The sequence below is a fragment of the Alosa alosa genome, chromosome 23, assembly GCF_017589495.1.
Source record: "Alosa alosa isolate M-15738 ecotype Scorff River chromosome 23, AALO_Geno_1.1, whole genome shotgun sequence".
Classification (NCBI taxonomy): Eukaryota; Metazoa; Chordata; class Actinopteri; order Clupeiformes; family Clupeidae; genus Alosa; species Alosa alosa.
Genome location: NC_063211.1, coordinates 29,013,410 through 29,034,523, shown reverse-complemented (window position 1 = coordinate 29,034,523; position 21,114 = coordinate 29,013,410). Strand labels below are relative to the sequence as shown.

The 21,114-nt window shown below is 41.8% G+C and overlaps 1 protein-coding gene across 5 annotated transcripts in view; it reads right to left on the bottom strand.

Moving 5' to 3' along the window:
* Window positions 1-21,114, bottom strand: part of slc4a10a (solute carrier family 4 member 10a) — a 60,663-nt gene that overhangs the window by 31,149 nt on the left and 8,400 nt on the right. Inside the window, exon 1 of one of the 5 annotated variants that reach the window (XM_048234266.1) lies at window positions 16,873-17,453. The exons of the other annotated variants lie outside the window; for them this stretch is intronic. Coding sequence (XP_048090223.1) covers window positions 16,873-16,917 — 45 coding nt within the window. The 5' untranslated portion in view covers window positions 16,918-17,453. Of the gene's footprint in view, window positions 1-16,872; window positions 17,454-21,114 lie in introns of those variants that run through there. 5 annotated transcript variants of the gene reach the window in all.

Here is a 21,114-nt window from a genome sequence, read left to right as displayed (position 1 = left end):
CACACACAGTCATCAAAAGGACATACACACAGGTACGTACACAGATACATAAACACACACACACACACACACACACACACACACACACACACACACACACACACCATTTTTAAGCTGTGCAGTTGCAGTGCAGCTGTGCAGTTGTGCAAGCAGATCTGCAACCCTAGCCAACCAATATATCCCAAGTTTGTTCAACAAAAGCATAAGCACGTTGTTTTCCACTCAAATGACTCAATTACAGTTCTCCAAGAGCCATGCCAAATAATCTTTTACACACAATACCTTTCAACACAATAAAACATCTCAGGCACACCACTTATTCTGTGCATTACAATAATCAACACTTACAGTATAATACAATGTATTTGCATACACCTATGTCCATGTGTTCTGTAGGGCACAGTGCCTGTAAAAGCACTATCACTGCTAGGTCCCTGATCAAAGCTCATAAGCCCAGAATACCCCCTCATCTCTCTCTCCTCACTGGCAACAGACTTTACAGCAGGGCTATTCAATTGGTGACATGTCCACATTAAACTCGAAATTTCGAGAATAAAGTTGAAATATCATGTCGACTTTAATCTTGACATTTTGTCTTTATTTTCGACATTTAAAACTAGTTAAAGCTGTTGATAAACTAGATTCTGAAGTACAATTTCACCAAATCATCTAGGCTACACAAGGCATTTTGTTGAGTCGTCGGCCAACTGATTGAGTCTGAGACTGACTGTCTGGATTCAGTGGCAGCTACTTTGGAGAGGTTGCTCTCTCTCCAAACTAATTTTGATGGACATGTCAAGATGAAATGCTGAGATTAAAGTTGATGATATTTCAACTTCATTCTCAAAATTTTTACTTTAATGTCGACATGTCGAGTTTAATCGCGTCATGGAAAAAAAAAAAAATCTTCATGTGTGGCCCTAATACTCTGTCATAGTTCTCCGCTCTTGCATGTCTCGCTTGCATCTCTCATCTCTCGTAGTCCTGCAGCCGATTGCTCAAGTTGAACGTAAGTTCCATCTTAGTTTCAACGTAAATTGGCATTACATTGGAGTTTATGAGCTACTAATATTTAATTCACCCGAACAGTGTTTGAGTTTGTAGGCTACTCACTGGAAATCCTATGGACCTAGCAGTACACAGATTCCATTGCTGTTGATCTGTTATCACAGATTTCATTAGCCATATTAGCAGTATAGAGTCAGTGTCATATTTCAAGCCGTAGGCTATTTCTCCGGCCCCTCAGTTGTGATACTTTTCATGAACTGGCCCCCATTACAAACTAACTAAATAGCCCTGCTTTAAAGGATCTCTGTCTCCGTCTCTCTTTCTCTCTCTCTCTCTCTCAAGTTCAACAGCTTTATTGGCATGAACGTTTCAAACATTATAGCCAAAGCTCAATTACACATAGAAGGACAAACATGTTTAACTTTCATTTGAGACCAGGATTATGCTTCTACACAAAGGGGTTCATGTGCAGTAAGCATTTGATTGTCAGTATGCATTTTGGCTAACCAAAAGTCCTATGGGGAGTTTCCATAGGCATTTTACAAAACGCATAAGCATACCTTGGCAAATAATGATCTAAAGCACTCATATTTTCATTCTATATTGATCTACTTTTTGCACACAGCTTCACAAGACCTGGTGCTAGGGCTCAGTTGTGTTTTAGCCTCTGTAACTCTGTGTGAGTACACATACACATAGTTATTTTGACTGTTGTCCTACGAAAACTACAGGTTCTCAGCTTTCTATAGAGGTCCAACATTTGATTGTAGGCCCCAAAAGAGGTGGGAACAATGCCCTTGTGAATAGGCACAGTGCAATTTCAGGCAAAAACTTGAAAGTTGATTGAGATCCATGTGGTTAACAGAATTGGGAAATTAAATGAGACATTGAAATAAAGTAAACAATTCTAATAATAATGACAAACATACATTGTTGGTTGTTGTGGCCTCACTGGCTGTCCCTCAAGTTATGGCACACTGCTACAAATTTTGCAGCTAGAATGGCTACTTCCTCATTCTCTCCTAGGATGTAAGGCAATTTTACCTCATTTGTCCAGGTTCGAAACTCAGGAAAGATTATATTTAATTTATTGAGTGAAGATTTCTGTATTTCCTCATATTTCGTAGCCTTGAAATCTAGACGCACCTTAGCGGCTGCAAATGTAATTTGCAGCCAGGGTAGTCTAGCAACTATCCTTGGGCTTGCGAGCTGGAAAAATCAAACTTCGATCAGGCCAATCACATTGTATATAGAGTCGGTGGGTGGGCTTAACATAATGACGGCAGAGTTGCGACGGTTGAGTTGCGACGGTTGAATTGCAACGCGTGAATTATCTGCTACTTGAAAACAAAGAAGATGGATGCTGCTGCTGGAGAACAGCAGTGTTTGAATAATGACTCGAGTTAAGCTTTTTTTAAGTTGGCAAAAGTTTGATCAACTAGCCAACTAGCTCTGCTGGTGGGAAAACGCATGGGACTCATGAGTTGTAGTGCTATCCTATTGCATGCAGAGGGAATTTGAAAGACAACCGTTTATCCCGCCCCTCAGATTGATCACTGCCAATGAGTTCTCAGACCCTACATCTTGATGTGGGTTTGGCTCGTCAGGCTACATATTTCGCGCATTCTGTCAGGCAGTGCAGCTCTGTCTCCACAGCTCCCAGGCTGCTGTGCGAGCATAGTCTCTCCTCAATGGCCAGCCAGGTCTGCCTGTGTTTGCCTTTTTCAATTGAGAGACTGTGCTCACTGAGTCTGTACATTGTCAAGGTTTTCCTGCGTTTTGGGTCTCTCAGTGTACTCAGGTAAGTAGCTATTTTGTATTCACGTTTAATGCATTCAGAATCAATCCAATGGTCTGATTAACTTTTCTTTTGTTTGTTTCCAATTGTGGGCAAATTTAAAATTGTAATATATATCTTTTGTAGATGGTGTACGGCCAAGTTGATGCCTTTATCATGCAGGTAGTTTGTAGATAGAAAACAGGAGTTCAGTGATTGTGTTTCCAGGTGACCTATTGACATTCTCTCTCTCTCTTTCTCTCTCTCCCCCTCTCTCTCTCTCTCCTTTACCCAGGGGAGCAGTGAGAGGGAGAACCTCAATCCCAGCTGACCTACTTCCATTTCCATAATAAAACAGGCTCCTGTACCACCTTCAAAGAGATTACACACACACACACACACACACACACACACACACACACACACACACACACAGTCATTATCTTTACACACAATAGGATTATCATGATAAATGAATTTAAGGAGCAAAGCACACATGTGATAAACACAGATTCTTACATAACAATCTTCACAAGGTATAGAATGCACCATCTAGTTTAGTCAAGTGATGCTTCATTATAAAGATTAGTTTCAGTGTTCACTAAACACCTCGTATAGACTTTAAACACTCTGATTGCTGAACATGAGATATGACATGGAAATAAAGGGAAAGTTGCTTCAGAAAACCTTCATTCATATAACTGAAATTACTGAACATGCGCTGGGGTTGGATTGTGAGCTTGAGTTGTTAGTCTTTAGCCTATTTTACATGATATTGCATAACACCCCCAGTATCCCTGCCAATGATGGGCTTAGTCAGCCTGTGCTAGCCTCTCTCTCTCTCACACACACACACACACACACACACACACACACACGCACAGGAGTCCTGCTGGGTAGGGTTGGCATGTTCCTTCCCGAAGGAAGACATCCGAAAATAAACTCTGCTGCTCTGTGAGACTGACTTTGGGAGACAGTAACCATAGCAACTAACATGGCCAACCACACACATTTATAAGTATGTATCTTTTTATTTGCTTTTTTCTTTATCTGGCTATCTGTGTTGGTCAGGGACAGGGGTACCATTGTGGCTGCTGAGGGAGTCCTTTTATACTTGTTTCGGCCCTGATTAATTCCCTCTATGAGTTGAAACACAAGCGGTGTCCCTGGGGAGCTGACATGACTTTATAAGGCCAGGTTACGCGACAGAGGGGGAAGGGATGACAGATGATAGGAGAGAAAGAAAGCCAAAGAGAGAGGAATGATAGAGAGGAAAAGATGGGGAGAACGATAGAGGTACAGAGAGAACTGGCCAGGCAGGAGTGTCTTTGGAAGCACAATGAACATCTAACACACACACACACACACACACACACACACACAAAGACATGAATAAATAAGTAAATAGGCTATGTATGTTAAGGATAGAGGTGGCATCGTCTTCTCCAAACATGAAGACTGCCTATGATAACTGACATATGATAACTGAGTATTTGGCTATTTGCTTAGAGGTCCCTTTACTCAGTCCACACTCACACACACACACACACACGCACGCACACACACATACACATACACATACACATACACATACACAAGCACACACACACGCACGCACGCACGCACACACACACACACACACACACACACACACACACACACACGCACATAGGCACAACCTAAGTCCTGCTCCCAGACAATAACTCATCACACAGACTCAGCCAAAGACAGATGAAATCATGTGGCCAGGGGAGTGAATCTATCATATCTGTCTGCATGATTATCAATATCTGTCTGATGGAGAAAGAAGTGGCACAAAGGAGAATGGCTCTATAGGGTTTATCTAAGAAGGGAAGAGTTTTTTTATCTGCATTATTTTTGTCAAATAGAACATCTCCTCGGCATGAGGGGTATGCCACTGAGAAAAAAAAAATTCACTGATGAAAACTTGTATAATCCTGACACCCAAGGAACCATTAAAATATGTTTTTAGAAACGTGTTAATGGCAGGGAATCTTTTCATAAAATAATCTTCAATTAGGAAAAGAACATATGAGCAAATGGATGATGTATGTGTGTGTGTGTGTGTGTGTGTGTGTGTTTGTAGTGCGTTTTGTAGTGGGAACTAAATGGGAACATGTGTGTGTGTGTGTGTGATACTGTACTGTGAATTGCACTGGAGGAGATTATCTGTGTGATGGATAAGGGCATGCCCCCACACACACACACACACACACATGGCTGACTATGTGATGGGATCATGAGAATGACAGAGATCTGTGGGGTATGTGAACCGCTGAACTTCTAATCCAAATACACACGGCAACTAAAACATGAATGACATCAACAAATATCTCACTTTCTTCTGCTCCTATATCCCCTCCGTTTTAAATAATATAATTATGTTGAACAGTGATATGCTACAAACATGTTAAACAGCTGGGAAAGGCTGTCGCAAATCCCTCGAACAGGTGGTCAATCAGAGATTTCAAACGAACGAGGGAACATGTCGCAATGCAACAGCGCTGTTTTCCCTTGATGAAAGTGAAACCATGAGTTTTCCCACATCTCAACTTTGACCAAAGTTTTCAGAAATAATCGTTTTCAGTGAATCAACCTCATTAAATAATATGAATTTTCCATATGGGGTCTTAAAAGCCATGTATCCTTCTAGCCACAGCGTTTTTGTTTCAAACATAAGCCTAATCTAAGTGTGCTCAGATGACGTGATAGACCAGGCGCTGTTGCTCACCTGTCCATCATGGTAAAGCCTGATTTGATTGGTCTGCCCGATTTAGGGTGAGCATACTTCCACCACAATAGAGCAATGCCAGACCGAACTTCCCGTGGGGCGGTAGAGATGCGCGGATGGGCTATTATTTCAACCGTAACCACATAGCAAAACTTCCAAAAAAAGTCATCCATCCGCCATCCATCCGCACCAACGTTTTTTGACCAATTTTCAAAACCGCACCCGCCCGCCATCCGCTGGTTGTTTTAATGTATATGGGTGATGCGTTTGATTGGTTCAACCGCCACCCGCCCGAATTTAATTAAAATATTATATTTCTTCACGTCATCCGCCCGATCCGCGGTTTAACCGCGGAGTCCGCGGCTGTAACCGCGAACCGCGCATCTCTATGGGGCGGGACTAAGTTCGGAATGGCACCCAGGCTAACACACAACCAGCCAACCCCTTAGACACGGCTGTCAACAGACAGCCCACCACCTCCCAGGAGAATATATGCAGTAAAGCACACTCACACAACAAAAATTATCTACATGGATAACATTAACACCAGATGAGTGTGAGAAATGTAGCTGTATACAGACATGAAGGTGAGATATGACACTGATAGCCATTCTAATGCTTAGAGATTTTTCTATCAAAGTAGTGGCAGTTTCATTTCAAAAATAGATTCAGTGATATTAACTTTTAAGAGCAGCCAGAAACAGAGCTGGGCAAAGAAACAGGCGATTCATCAGTGGCCTATTGTTGGGCTTCCAGAGGGGATGAGTCACCCTCCTTGCACCTCACACAGGGGATGAGGTAGAGCACATCTCCAAAGGGAGACAGGTTGCGCCACAAAAATACTAAATCATCCCAAGGGGCTCATGGCAATCACTCTGAAAATGACGACAGGATAGTGGGAAAGAGGGCAAGAAATCATTAGTCCTATTAGCTCTCTCTCTCACCCTCTCTTGCTCTAAAACCAGATTGATAATCTTCTATGTAAATCCTTCACCATCACCTCATAAATGCATTTTAGAAAATGATTTGTTCAGTTGTGTTAAATAAATATACCAACCAAATATGAACCATCCTAGCAACATCCCAGATTTTGGGAGGATAGTATCCAGGATATTGCTAGGGGACAATGTCCAGAATGTTGCCAGGATGGTATCAGAATCTTAAGTTGGTGAAATATCATCAGAGATGGTTGAAACGAAACATGTGAAGGGTTTTCCTAGATCACATCACATATATGTGACAGCCACCTTGGAATAGATGGCAGATACTGTGTTTTGTGAGCTGTTTGATATGAAGTTAACTGGTGTTAGATGGTTTGTTGGTGATGCTTAAAGGAAACAGACAAGGCAAAGCTACACGATAAAACGTTTATTTTCTGGATATTACCATATGAACATTTATAATTTTAACTTCTTCGATGTTGGCATCAGGGCCAGCTGCTTCCTATAGGTGAACATAAATAAGAACTCTAGGAGAATTCTGGGCCACTGTCACCATGGAAACCAGCCTGGTCCAGCCAATAGCCTCTTGGGAAAATCCCGTTCTCATTTACCAACCAACTGCCCCACCCCCCAGCACCATAGCCACTATGACATCATCAAAGCGAGACACAAATCCCTCTTCTCATAACCTTTAGAGGACACCTCAGAAGAGGATGTCAAAGAAGGGAATTATGAGAGCTCTTATCCTGTTTTGTACCAGAACTCGAGATGTTGCTTTGATGTCAGTTGGATGATGAGTGTGTGTGTGTGTGTGTGTGTGTGTATGAGTTTGTATACAGAAAAATATGCATACTAATGCATGCAGAAACTGTGATCATTAATTCACTGCATTCTTTCTCTCACAGGCATTTAAACTCAAGCACACTCAAGCATTCGCATGCACACACACACACACACACACACACACACACACACACACACACACACACTCACACTCACACTCACTCACTCGCCTCTGATGAAATTTACAAACACACCCAGTCACACATGTGCCCTCAACCAGTTATCCGCCATCAACATTGTAAACAAACATACAAATAAACACTCACACACACTCACATAATATAACACAATGAGTGAGGCAGCAAACAGAAAAAGAGAGCGAGAGCGAGAGAAAAGAGAGAGAGAGAGAGGTGGGGGGATCTTGGGGGCCGTGTTGAATACAACAGAATTTTGTGGCCTGTAGGTTTGATCGCTCTATTAATAGCTCCAGTGTTGTATGCCAGCTGAGGCGTAACATTAGAGAGCAACACCCCCTCAACACAGACACACACACACACCATCCCATCCCCCTCCCACCCACTCTTCTGCAGATCTGAAGTCCTCCCAGGATGCACTGCACTTCACGCATCACATGACTCAGGAGCCTACAAGGTTGAGCAGTGGTGGAGAGAGAAATGAGAAGAGACCCCCACAGAATAACATATGGGCTCACAGTCTCTCTCTCTCTCTCTCTCTCTCTCTCTCACACACACACACACTCACTACATTTGCAATCAAATATAGCACACACACACACACACACACACACACATACACATAGACATGCAAGCACACACACGCACACAGATTCTGACCTTGAGCTCTACACACTCATTAGGGGTCACACAGTGGGATGGGTGTGTGATGATGCTGTAAGATATGTTTGCGTGTGTGAGAGAGAAAAAGACACAATGAGCGGAAGTGGGAGGGACAGAAAGACATGACAGGGAAAGAGGGATGGAGGGAGAGGAGAGGAGGCTGCTGAAAATGCTATGCATTTCTCATGAATAAAGACATGTGGGTGGGTGGGAGGGAGAGGGAGAGAGAGGCTGCCTCCCCGGAGAGTAAGAGGGAGGGTGGGAGAGTGCCTGTATACCAGCATGCACGTGCTATATGAGAGGGTGAGGGAGAGATAAAAAAGGACAGAGGGAGACAGAACAACATAGAGAGAGGGAGAGTGTGAGAGAGAGAGAGAGAGAGAGAGAGCTCATCTCACAACAGGCTGGTGCATGAGTGGGAGGAGCTGCACTGGCCTTTTCTTCACATGGCTCTCCCTCTGGCTGACCTCCATCCCACTTCCATCACTCCCTCCATCTTTAATGCATTCTATACATCACAGCACATCTGCACAGCTCCACTCATTCATCCAAAGCAAAAGACAACCACCGCTTCCTTCCTGTGCCCTGCACAAGAGTGGTTGTTAAGTCTGCTACTGTCATACTATGTGTGTGCCCTTCAAATCTACACTTTTTTTTAGATATTGCTCATTACACACAATCATGCTTTATATTTATAATGCTTTGCAATATTTAGGTGAGTGAGAAACTGAGTGCACCACTTGATGAAAGGTGAATAATAAAAGGAAACAGGGACAAGGACACACAAACATACTCATGCATGCACACACACACACACACACCAACCATTTCAAACATAGAGATCCATTTGTGCAGAGGTATTAAATCAATGGCAGCCATTTTGACACTTTCTCATACACAAAGTGGGCTCCAATTTCATGTAGAACGGCTAATCATCCTGCTACTGACTAATGCTAATGACATGACTGCTAGGTTTGGCCCCTTCTTGACAGACAGCATCTCCTCTCCTCACCTTCAGCTGGGATCTCAAGGGGTGAGTCGTGACACCATGTCACCTGCCCCTCGCATCTCATCAAACTGCACGTTCACCCCACCCGGCCAAATCACACGGGACAGGCCCGAAAAGCTGCCTGCCTGTACCGGGTTACACACACACAGAACAGCTTAACCCACTTCCAAAAGCACAGGCCAAATTACTCATTTAAATCAATACTAAAGAGCAGCGCACTCTGGCAGAAATTCAAATGAAGCTTTATTAGCATGACCATTGTACAGTAGTACCAAAATATTGGGTTGGCTTGTACATTACATACACACATACTCAAATACATTAAAAAGGGTATATCTCTCTTCAGATTCCTGCTACTTATTCATCTTCCACTATTTTTCTTTCCCTGTCATATCTTCACTCACCAGTTCCAATGGATTTCCTATGACTCTCTCTTCTGCTTCCGTCCCTGTCAGTCTCACTGAGTAGCTCTCTCTGCCTATAGCTCTACATAAGAACAGCAGCTATCAGTGTGTGTAGATGAGACAACACAAGCTTAGGGAGAGTTTTTGTTGCGTGCATGCACACAAATAGTTTTCTCCTGCCAAAGTCTTTCACTTCAACCTGACAGCAAGGAGGCAGGTGCAGTGTCTGAAAGCACACAAATTGACAAGCACAAATATACATACACACTTACACTCACACACACATGCACAGAGAGACAGCATTTAATTACTACTCACTCATTCATTCATTCATTCAACCGTTATTTATTCTTGGAGGTTCATTGAGGGTAGTCCTCTTTTTCAGTGAAGCCGAGATCACAGACTCACCATGCACCAAACTAAAATCTTAAATCAATTAAGATATCTGCTCTCAGTGCTAAGCTGAGAACAGTGCACACACGCAGAGCTCTAGAGCAGGTGCTCATCTCTTTGACATCTTCCTCCCCTTCAACCCCCCCAGCACCCCGAATGTACTATTGAATGTACTAACTCAGAGTTAGTAAACTTGATAGCCTTGAGAGCCACTCCATCTCTGTGCATGAAGGTGTCTCTTTGTCTCTATCTCTCATTCCCTGTGTGTGTCTGATGTGTTTATGTGAGGGTCTCTCTCTCTCTCTCTCTCTCTCTCTCTCTCTCTCTCTCTCTGTGTGTGCATGCTGTTTGTTCTCCCAGGCCATCGGTGACTCTCACGACTCACAGAACAGCCTTGGCGCAGTTATCCTCAGTTCAACTTGTCGTGCTCAGATGTGATCTGTGGCTACAAAGCTTTGTCAAAGACAAAAACATGTTCCTGAGCCAGAGGAACCATCATAACAGAACCCTGTCCAAAAATGAGCACTTAGAGGAAACTAAAATATCTGGCTAGTGTAAAAGCTAAAAGTGACAATGAATTTTATACAAGCATATTAGAACTAGAATTAATAACTAGAAAAGCATTTCCTGAAGGAAATACAGTGCATGAAAATGCAAAAATATGAGGTAAAATATCAGAGTAAAAACAAACTATATTGGTTGCTAGGTAGATGAGGTTTAATATAGTTGGAATGACTGAACAGTTAAATAGGTGGATAGTTTAAATGGTTAAATTATTTAGGTAGATAGTTGATGATAACTGACAGTTGGAATGGCTCTAATGTTTGCTAGCAGTTATGTTAACTATGTTAACAAAGATAATAATGCTAACCAAGTTACTTAGTTAATTTAGCTAATGTTTTCTAGCAGTTTTTTTAAAAATGCTAATAATGTTAATGCTGTTAACTATGCTAACAATGCTAACTATGTGACTTAGCTAACTTAGCTAATAATTTATAGCAGTTGTGCTAAAATACTAAGAATATTAACATGCTAACCATGTGACTTAGCTAACTTAGCTATTCATATTTAGCAGTTATGCTAACAATGCTAACATGCTAACTATGCTAACCATGTGACTTAGCTAACCTAGCTAATAATTTTTAGCAGTTTTGCTAAAAATGCTAACAATGTTAGCAATGCTAGCATGCTAACTATGTTAACAATGCTAACTAGCTACAGTGGGTAGGAGTCATAGTTGATGACAAGTGTTGACATAGTTGATGACAAGTTAAAAGTTGTTGATAGACAGCTAGTTTAATAGATAGTTTAATAATAGTTTAAAAGTAGACTGTTTAAAAGTTGAATGTATATAGTTTAAAAGTTTAAAAGTTGAATGTAGATAGTTTAAAAGTTGTTGATAGACAGCTAGTTTAATAGATAGATAGTTTAATGATAGTTTAAAAGTAGACCGTTTAAAAGTTGAATGTAAAAAGTTCAGTAGTTTAATGGGTTACATTGTTTAACAGTGGATTATTGTAGTGAGGACTTTTATTTTGAGACAGTTTTGGGCAGAGGAAACAGTTGAATAGGATGTGTAGTCTTAATTGACCCAGATTGTATCCTTAAAGCCTGAGGCTGCAGGTGGCCTGAACACCTGCCATAGGATTCTAATTGCTTAATGGCCGTTTTATGATGTCACAATCGGCAATGTTAAGTCTATGGGGATTTTTAAAAAGTTTTTCTTTAATAGTTTAAAAAGTATAAAAGTTTGAAGACCTACGTTACAAAGTTTGAACGAAGTTTTAAGTTAAACTGTTCAAGAGAAATTGCGTACGGAAAAAGTGGTAAGCGGAATAATAAGAAGAAGTTGTTGATGTTGTTGCCTTGGAAGAACAGTACAGTGCATTTTCATGCACTGTAATAAGAAGAAGTTATTGTTGACTAGGAAGAACAGTACAGTGCATTTTCATGTACTGTAATAAGAAGAAGTTGTTGCCTAGGAAGAACAGTACAGTGCATTTTCATGTAAAAATCACATAAAAATCTGTGACCATTTAGAAAAAGGATGATTCTTTATATTCCACTACTTTCACTACTACGTTTTTTATTTCACTTGTATGTGAGTCTATGGCTGGATAGAATATATGACACTACTGTACACTAACCTATTCTATCCTGCCTGGGTACCTTTTGTGTCGAACACTTTGCCTTGTACACTTGGATGAACACACAACTGTCCAGTATATTTTCTGGCTTCTGTCAGCTTTGCCACGCTCTGGACTGCACTCACCACACACACACACACACACATACACACTAGCATGAAACCTAAACATTTGTCTTCAGTATCCTCCCACTGAAACATGTGCAGCATAGACCGCAAAGATTTCAGACTGCCTCTGGAGAATTCCTCCAGCATTCTTCCCACATTTATCTCCACTTCTATGGAGATCTCAATCACTAAATCTGTTTCCCTGGGGAGACCCGATGGACAAACCAGGAGCTACAATCCGTTTTTTTTTTTTACTTTAAAATCTCATCTCATTAACTGTTTCTGGGTAAGGTTATCACCATTCACCATAAATGGAAGAAAGATCTTTAAATGTCTTATGACATGTTAAGAGATTCTCTTAAAGAGCAACTTGCAGGTTGGAAACCGCTATAAAGTATAGTCTAAACTAGATCGGTACCGCAGAGCGGTACAAAATATGACCGCCTCCCAGTCCTGCACATTCTCTCCGCAAAAATAAATCACACTTGTCAGTTTGTCTCCATCTCCTACTCCATCCCCTACTTTTGTGTATGTACTGTAAATGAGTGTGTGCATAGTGTGTGCTTCTTTTTGTGTATATGTGTGCTTCTGTGTGTGTGTGGATTTGCTTGTGAGTGTGTGTGTTGGGGTAATGGAGTTTGTGTGTTTATGTGTGTTTACGTATGTGTGTGTGTGTCCGTGTGCCTGCTTGCCTGTAAGTGTGTGTGTTTTTGTGTGTGTGTGTGTGTGTGTGGATGCGTGTGTGTATATGTGCGTATGTGTGTGCGTGCCTGTGTGTGTGAGTGTGCATATGTACTGTGTGTGTGTGTGTGTGCATATGTGTGCATGTGTACTGTGTGTGTGTTTATGTGTGTGCATGTCCACATTGGCATGCATTCAGAGGGTGTCATAAAGTATAAGTATAGTATAAGTATATTTACTCTTTTGATCCCGTGAGGGAAATTTGGTCTTTGCATTAATCCCAATCTGTGAATTAGTGAAACACACTCAGCACACAGTGAACACACAGTGAGGTGAAGCACACACTAATCCCGAAGCAGTGAGCTGCCTGCAACAACAGCGGCGCTCGGGGAGCAGTGAGGGGTTAGGTGCCTTGCTCAAGGGCACTTCAGCCGTGCTTACTGGTCGGGGTTCGAACCGGCAACCCTCCGGGTACAAGTCCGAAGCGCTAACCAGTTGCCCCCAAAATAAACCTGTCAGCCAAAGATTACTGCCATTACAATGCCTCGTTGTTGCCTTTCCAGTTCTAGGTGGCGCTATACCTCAAATGAGTGGATATGGGATGTGTTGACATGGCCCCTGGAGACCAACATACCAAGATAATTGGTATCCTAAGCCTTATGGTTCCTTATGGAGATATTAAAAAATGAAAAGATAAAAACGATGTGTTGTAATCGCAGGTATCTTTGGCTGACAGGTTCAAAACTGCACAAAATTTAATTTGAAGTGTAGGATCATTATGACACCCTCTAAATGCATGCAAGTTTCATGAAATTCCGTTCACGGGGGGCCATATCAGCTACACACACACACACACACACATGCATGTACACAGAAACATGCACACACAAACATGCACACATAAAGACACAGGCACACACACACACAGTACACATGCACATGAACACATGCACATGAACACACACACAGGCACGCACACACTCATACACACACACTCATTTACATGCAGAAAAGTTGCAAGAGTAGGGCCTGGAGTAGGAGATGGAGACAACCAAGCGTGCTTTATTTTTGCGGAGAGAATGTGCAGGACTGAGCAGCGGTTATATCTTGTACTGCTTTGCGGTACATCTAGTTGTATTATAGTTATTATTATTAATATTATTATGTTGTGTTTGTTTTGTTTTTGTTTTTATATGTGAAGCACTTTGGATCAATTATGTTGTGTTAAATGTGCTATATAAAAAAAGTTCACTTGAATTGGATATTATTTTCTTTAAGGCTAAAATGTTACCCATGGAAAGTGTGGGGCCACTGAATGTCTGCAATACATCAACATATGTTTATGTGCAAATGGCCCCACTAAAAATGGGACCGATGGTCTTTTCCTGGTGACCGAATCCCCTAACAGGCACGTGAACAAAAACAATGTGCATCGCTTCCATGCACTACATTTACACAATTGATATAATCAGAGATATGTTTTTTCTCATTAACTCTGTGCTTCTTGGTAAACAGTAACAAGCTTTTAACACTTGGAGAGATTGATATTCTATTAATTGTGCGAGGTGAGATCAATGGCTCACAAAATACATTTTATCTAATAGACCTTGATGGTGCAGGCAAAACAACCAAGAGAAAAGCTTCAGCTAACAGAAGATCTTTGTCTACACAGAGCCAGGTTAAGAGAATGGCATTTGGTCTTTCAGAGGGACTTAAACAAGTCAACAAACAAGATGAACCCAGCTCAGAATTAGAAATATTTAAAACAGACATGCTAAGCCTTCCCTTAGCTATAGGATTTGAATAGAGATTTTACCATGGCAAGTTCAAAATTAAAGTATCATACATAATCCTCATCCTGAAAACCAGTATGCATGCAATATTATATGTGAGACCTTGATGTCAGTTCAAATCTGGGCCAGCACTCACATACATCAAATGTACAGTTAATACATGTATGCTTTTAGTGATGGTGTGTACATCTGTCCAGATGTCCATTACGATGCACATGTTTCAAATGGAAAGTCTTTCCCAAACATATTGAATTTCCATGCTACTGCAGTGCAGTGCATTGACTGAGCTGTGATGTCCAGAGCCAATCAGTGTGCGCAGGATACTGATAGCCTGTGATACCACACCCCTCTGGATACTGCCACATCCTGTTCAAAGGGCCTGGGTGTTAATGAGGACAGGGGTCTTCAGTGTGCTGCATTTTGGGAAAAAACAGAGACGGGTTGAGAGCACAGTTAGCTTCTGCTGCACAGAGAATACCTGATGTGTGCATCCTCACTAAGGAAGTCAGGTCTGGAGAGGATTCGGCCCTGATTTGGTACATGTTTGCCAGATTCCTGCCAGTTGAGGCCTTGAACCTTTCCAGAATCCTCTTTCATTCATGTGCAGTATCCTTCTGGTGAAATATAATCTTTACTTCTCATTGAGTTTGCAGACACACACACACTTGCATATCAATTTCCTGGAGCCTATGGAGGTTGAATCGTCACTTTCCAGGACACATGATTGTGACCCAGATATCCTCTTCCTAATTGCTGTCCAGCCTCAGACATTCAGGCAGCCAAGGAGGAAAATGCACAGGGCTCAGAACACACAACCAGAAAAAGAAAGGGAAAGATAGAGAGATAGATCGACATTGAAAAAGAAAGAGAGAGAATGAGAAAGCAAGAGTGAGAGAGAGTAGCACTGTCAGTGAGGACACTATGTTGTGCAGAGAGCAACGAAACATACCCAACACGACATGCTAGCAGCTCAGCAGAAACATACTGCCACGTGTACATCTCTTTCCTTACATATGCATGTCCTTTTATCTGTCTTCAAATGAGTACTACTGCACGTGTAGGGAGGAGGGAGAGAGGGAGAGAGAGAGGAACATGCTAAGAGTGCTTGTGTCATATAGCCTGAGCGGCAAGAGGCGGGGGGGGATTATCAGAGGAATGTCAGAGGCAGCTGATTGGTTGAGAGAGGAGGGACTGATCCCTACAGATGGCAGCGGTTACTATGGCAATGGCAGGATCAGCATCAGCATCTCCTCTCCCCACTGCCACAGCACATCATACACACATGACAGACCACTGGATTACTGGATTATACACACACTTCAGCTTATGTGTATGTGTGTGTGTGTGTGTGTGTGTGTGTGTGTGTGATCAATTATATGCACAGGCGGAGCAATGTATATTTAGCTTTGATCAATACACTGGTGCAAATAACACAGAATGTACCAGTGTAGTCTGTCCTGTCTGCACTTCAAGCAAAGAAGAGACGACACACAACATAAACAAGAGTAGCCACTGATGGGGTACACACACCAGTATGCCTCTCCACACAAACTGATCAATGGTCTGAACTGGTCAGCAAGGAAATTCTCCTGTCCCACTCTAGACCCTCTTTAAAGCTTGATGGAGATAGATTGAGTGTGAGAGAGGGATGGAAGCAAGAGAAGAAAAGAGATTGAGATAGAGGAAAAAGAAGAAAGGGGGGAGAGGGAAAACAGAGAAAAATGGAACAAAACCAATTTGCTATTGATAAATCCATCTCCTCCACTGTCTCCCTATCATGTTTCACAGTAAGGAGAATTGTACTGTCATACTGTGAATCACTCACATTCAGAAACTGGCAAAACAAAATGAAGACTCCAGATTGGCAAATAAGCCACACATGCTGACAACACCACTATCTCCCTGCACTAGCTAATGCCAAATCATTTAAAGAAGAGGGCACAGAAATAATAAACACATGACTGCACTTGGTAAACAAACAATAACACAACACGCATCTTCCTCTCTTGTCTCTTTCTCTCTCTCACACACACGCATCTTTCTCTCGTCTCTTTCTCTCTCACACACACTCACACACACACTCTTGTCCTTGAGAAATGGCACGTGACTGTAACACTCAACTCCCAGCCTCACATCCTCTTTACTCCATTCTCTCTCACTCTTTCACCCCATCCTCAATTCCCTCTCTCCTCTCCATCCTTTTCCATCTCCTGGTCTTACCTGGCAGTTGAAGCGTCCAGGCGGTGCGGAGCCTCCACTCTGCATACTGCCTGCCCGGCAATGCACTGGCTTGTGTGTGTGTGTGTGAATGTGTGTGTGTGTGTGTGTGTGTGCGTGTCTGTGGTAGGGGGATGAGCCCGAGCACAGCGACAGGCAGCAATGCTACAAATCCATCTGATGCTACACTCTCCCACCTCAGCTCAGATTCCTCTTCCTCTCGCTCGCCGTCTACCTCACTCACACATACTCCCTCTCCGTCTCTCGCTCTGACTGTAGTCTCTCTTTCACTGCAGCTGCTGACTGGCTTCCTCTCTCTAGCTCTCCTCTCTCCCCTTTGCTCTCTCCCTCGGCACAGCTGACAAGCTTCTTTGTGTGTGTGTGTGTGTGTGTGCGGGTGTGTCTGGAGCTGCACAGCCAGAGTGTTTCAGAATGTCCGTCCGACAATCGCATAGGAGATTAGGAAGTAGACAGAGTCTGAATGAGCTCAAGCAAGACCTGCAATCTTAGCTCCTCCCATGGGGTGTGTGTGTGTTTGAGGATAGTGTGAGAGTGAGAATGTGTGAGTGTGTGCTGATTAGAGTTCTGCATGCTATGAAAGCCCCTGTGGTGTCTCAGCATTGCCTGTGCCACCACTGGGGCATCCTGGGAAGTGTAGTATTTCAGTCCAAATTTTAAGTGAATTAAATTGATCAGTAAAGCTTAATTCAAACGGGTTATGGGTTCAGTTGTGGTAAGTGCATATTATGTTCGATGGGTCTGCCACCGATTAAGATTTATTATAAAATTGAACTCTTTTCAGACACAAATTAGAGCATTTTTACATGGAATTACTTTAACATTACTATAATTAATAATTTAACCACAATTATTTACATTGCATCACTGTAATCATTATTGTCTCATATATTCTATAGCTTTAACTGCAGACTGAGTGAATAGACACTCATAATTAAACTAAAAAGAGAGTGGACATTTTAAACTTAATCTTATATGGCCTGATGCCTGCTTGAGAGCAAAATCTCAGCAGAGCTATTTATTGTTGACACGTTTAAAAGAATATGATGTTTGAGAGTTGGTTTAGCAATAAGCAAAGGGCTAATGGATGACACAATGTTCGGTTCACAGAAATAAATACACGTTTGAGGTTGTAAAACATTGTAAGTACATTTATTTCTGTGAACTGAACGCCGTGGAGTCCATTATCCCACTTATTTCACTGTTGCCACTTGCGTTGTGTTCATTTCCTGTTATAACGTTTTAATCGTTAAAACTGTGTTGTTTGTAGAAATAGGCCTAAGCTACTTCTTTCCACCACATATCAACTAATTTCTCAAATTGCAGGACAAACTGCTGTTAGGCCTACTAGTTCTAAATGGATGATTGCTATAGTTAGTTTGTTGTCGTTAGTTCCATCTCTCCCGTTGTCTGATGAACTTCTGATGAACCTTAGCTTTGAAACATCGCTATTTTAGCCTACTGCCATCCAACTAGCTAAAATCCACCCGTTATATTCTACAATGTTGCTATGCTCTGAACGACTGTATTTTACAGCTTGGATGCAACATGACAGTTCATTTAACTGAGTTCGGCAAATTAATATAGCCTACAAGTGTGATAAGGCCAAAAAATAAAATATTGTAATTAGGGGTGTCACGATTCTCCAAATCCTAGATTTGATTTAATTTTCGATTTTAAAGTAACGATTCGATTCGATTTTGATATGACTATTAACGCATTCCTTATGTTTTTTACTGTTTTTACTGGTTTATATTTTGAAACCGTTCCTACCGCGAGGTTGTAAACAGAACAGATAAACATAGACGTGAACATAGTGAAATGAAACAACACAGAATGATAATTTGATTGTTTCAGCAGATTCTAAATAGACCCAAGGTTAGTGTTAATGGAATAGGCCTATGCACATATATCTCTGCATTTTATGCCTTTAAGTAATTTTGGACTGTAACTAGGCTATATCATCTTTTCACTTGCTAAGTGTTAATGTTAATTGTGTTAGTGTTAATTGACGTGAATGAACAACAAAATACTTCCACACCGGTGAGTAGCAAGAGGGGGCTTCGATTTTGGTCGATTGATTTTTTTTTATTTTATTGGCTGCAAGCAACCTAAAGTTAGAGGAGTGGGAGTGTTGACCCCGCAGTTTAACACGTGTGTGTGTTTTTGCGTCTTGGCATGTATGCTGGACGTGACACTGGGGGTGTGGCTACATCGTTGATTCTACCTTTGAGTTCAAAGTTCGAGAACGAGATGTAATTTCGATCAAATTCTACTTAAAATCGAAATCATGACACCCCTAATTGTAATACATTATCCTGATTATCATACTGCTACTTGCCAAAACGAGAAAAGAAACTTCACACAATGTGTCTTTAAAAATGACTTGGCTACCGTATTACTGTAAATATAATGTTGTTTAGGCTACGGCATATAGACCCTTTCAAGAGAGTTCCATTATCAGCATCATAGTTGGCACCACAAGACTTCCTTTTTAACATTCCATATGTAAGGGATAATGTATAGAACTCCGCTGCGCGTCGGGATCCGGTTCGCCCTGTCGGGACTTATTTTCCCAGTAATGACCGGCGTTCTATACATTATCCTTATTATACGGCTACTTGCCAAAACGAAATAATACACTCCCCATGATATGACTTTAGCCTACATAACCTAGCCTATTTGTTACCGTTCATCGTGGCATTTGCTGAGAAACAAATAGTTCGCAACAACACACGCTGTTGAACTTGAATCAAACATTCTTTAGAACACAGCTGATCAACCGTCTGCTTTCACGTTTGAATGAAGTTCCAGTCCTTGCGTAGTGATATGAAAGACATTAATCAGAAGCACAAAACCCGTTGCCATTGACAGCGGTGATTAAATGCTTTGCCGGTGATTTATGTAGATTTAACATAGGCCCGAACGTTGGGAAGGCCCATTCATGTGAATGGAACTTTCTGCAGCACTCTGAAGAGCCGTGTAATAAGTTATCTTAATGCAGAGGAAGTAGACTGGGACCCAAATAGAACGTTCAAGCATTGTTTTTGTTTTTATTGTTGAAAGGTTCTATAAATCTATTCACCTTATTCAGCCCCGGCCATTTTTTCAATTTCTTGTCTTCCACTTTGTCTTTAAACTTCCGGTCGGCTAGCTACATCTAGTTAGCTTAATTGGGATAACATGGCAGAAGAGGATGGAGAGGCTAACTTGGGAGGAAAACGACAAATGCCATCAGGAGGTCAGACTGCAATATTGTACTTAGCTACCCAAGGCTATTCACCTCTACGGAGTGGGTAGACGATATGCGGTAGTGGCGCTGTATCGTATGGAGAAACTCGCAAGTCCTATCTGTTTGGTAACTATGGTAACTAGTTTAGGAAGTCATTACAGAACAGCCGCACCAAAGTCAGTGTTTTCCTAACTTCAGATTGGAAAGGTGTTTAACAGAAATGTTTTAGACACCAAAATCCTAAATAAACGTTCCTAACTTTAGGATGACCCATAACATATAGAACTCGATAGAGTTCTCCTATCTCTTTTTTTTTTAAGTAGGCCTATATATTTTTGGCCTTTTTATGCCTTTAAAGAAGCCCTATGCAGGTCTGGTTATTCCTTCGCTGTTTCTGGGTTTTCAATTTCAACAGCAAGTCGGGGTCCGTTTTGCAGTCTTCTTAGAAACTACAATCTGACTACATTTTAGAGGCGAGAATGGATCCTTCCGCTGAGTTACATCCAGATGTATTCGGACCGCGACCAGAAAGTTGCATATTTGTTTTTTCCACGGAGAAGCACTAGGGGGAGACGAAGCACCCACCAAACGACCCAAAAAGTGTTGTAGGACCATCAGAACGACTCTCAACCTGCATAATTAAGGTAATTTTTGCTAAAATTGTTGCCGTGGCGCAACTGGCTGGGGCACCTGCACCATATGCCGGCGGCCCGGGTTCGATTCCCGCCCCGTGGTCCTTTCCGGATCCCACCCCGAGACTCTCTCCCACTTACTTCCTGTCACTCTTCACTATCCTGTCGCATTAAAGGCATAAAAGCCCAAAAAATATACTTAAAAAAAAAGAATAAAATAGGCCTACATATCAATGAATTCTCTGGGTTTATTTTGTTCCAATGGTAGACCTAATGCAGAAACCTATAATGCCACAAGTCTGCGTGAATATGAACAAAATAATTGGCTAATAATTTGTGCATCCTTTTAGCAAGGGCCAAATT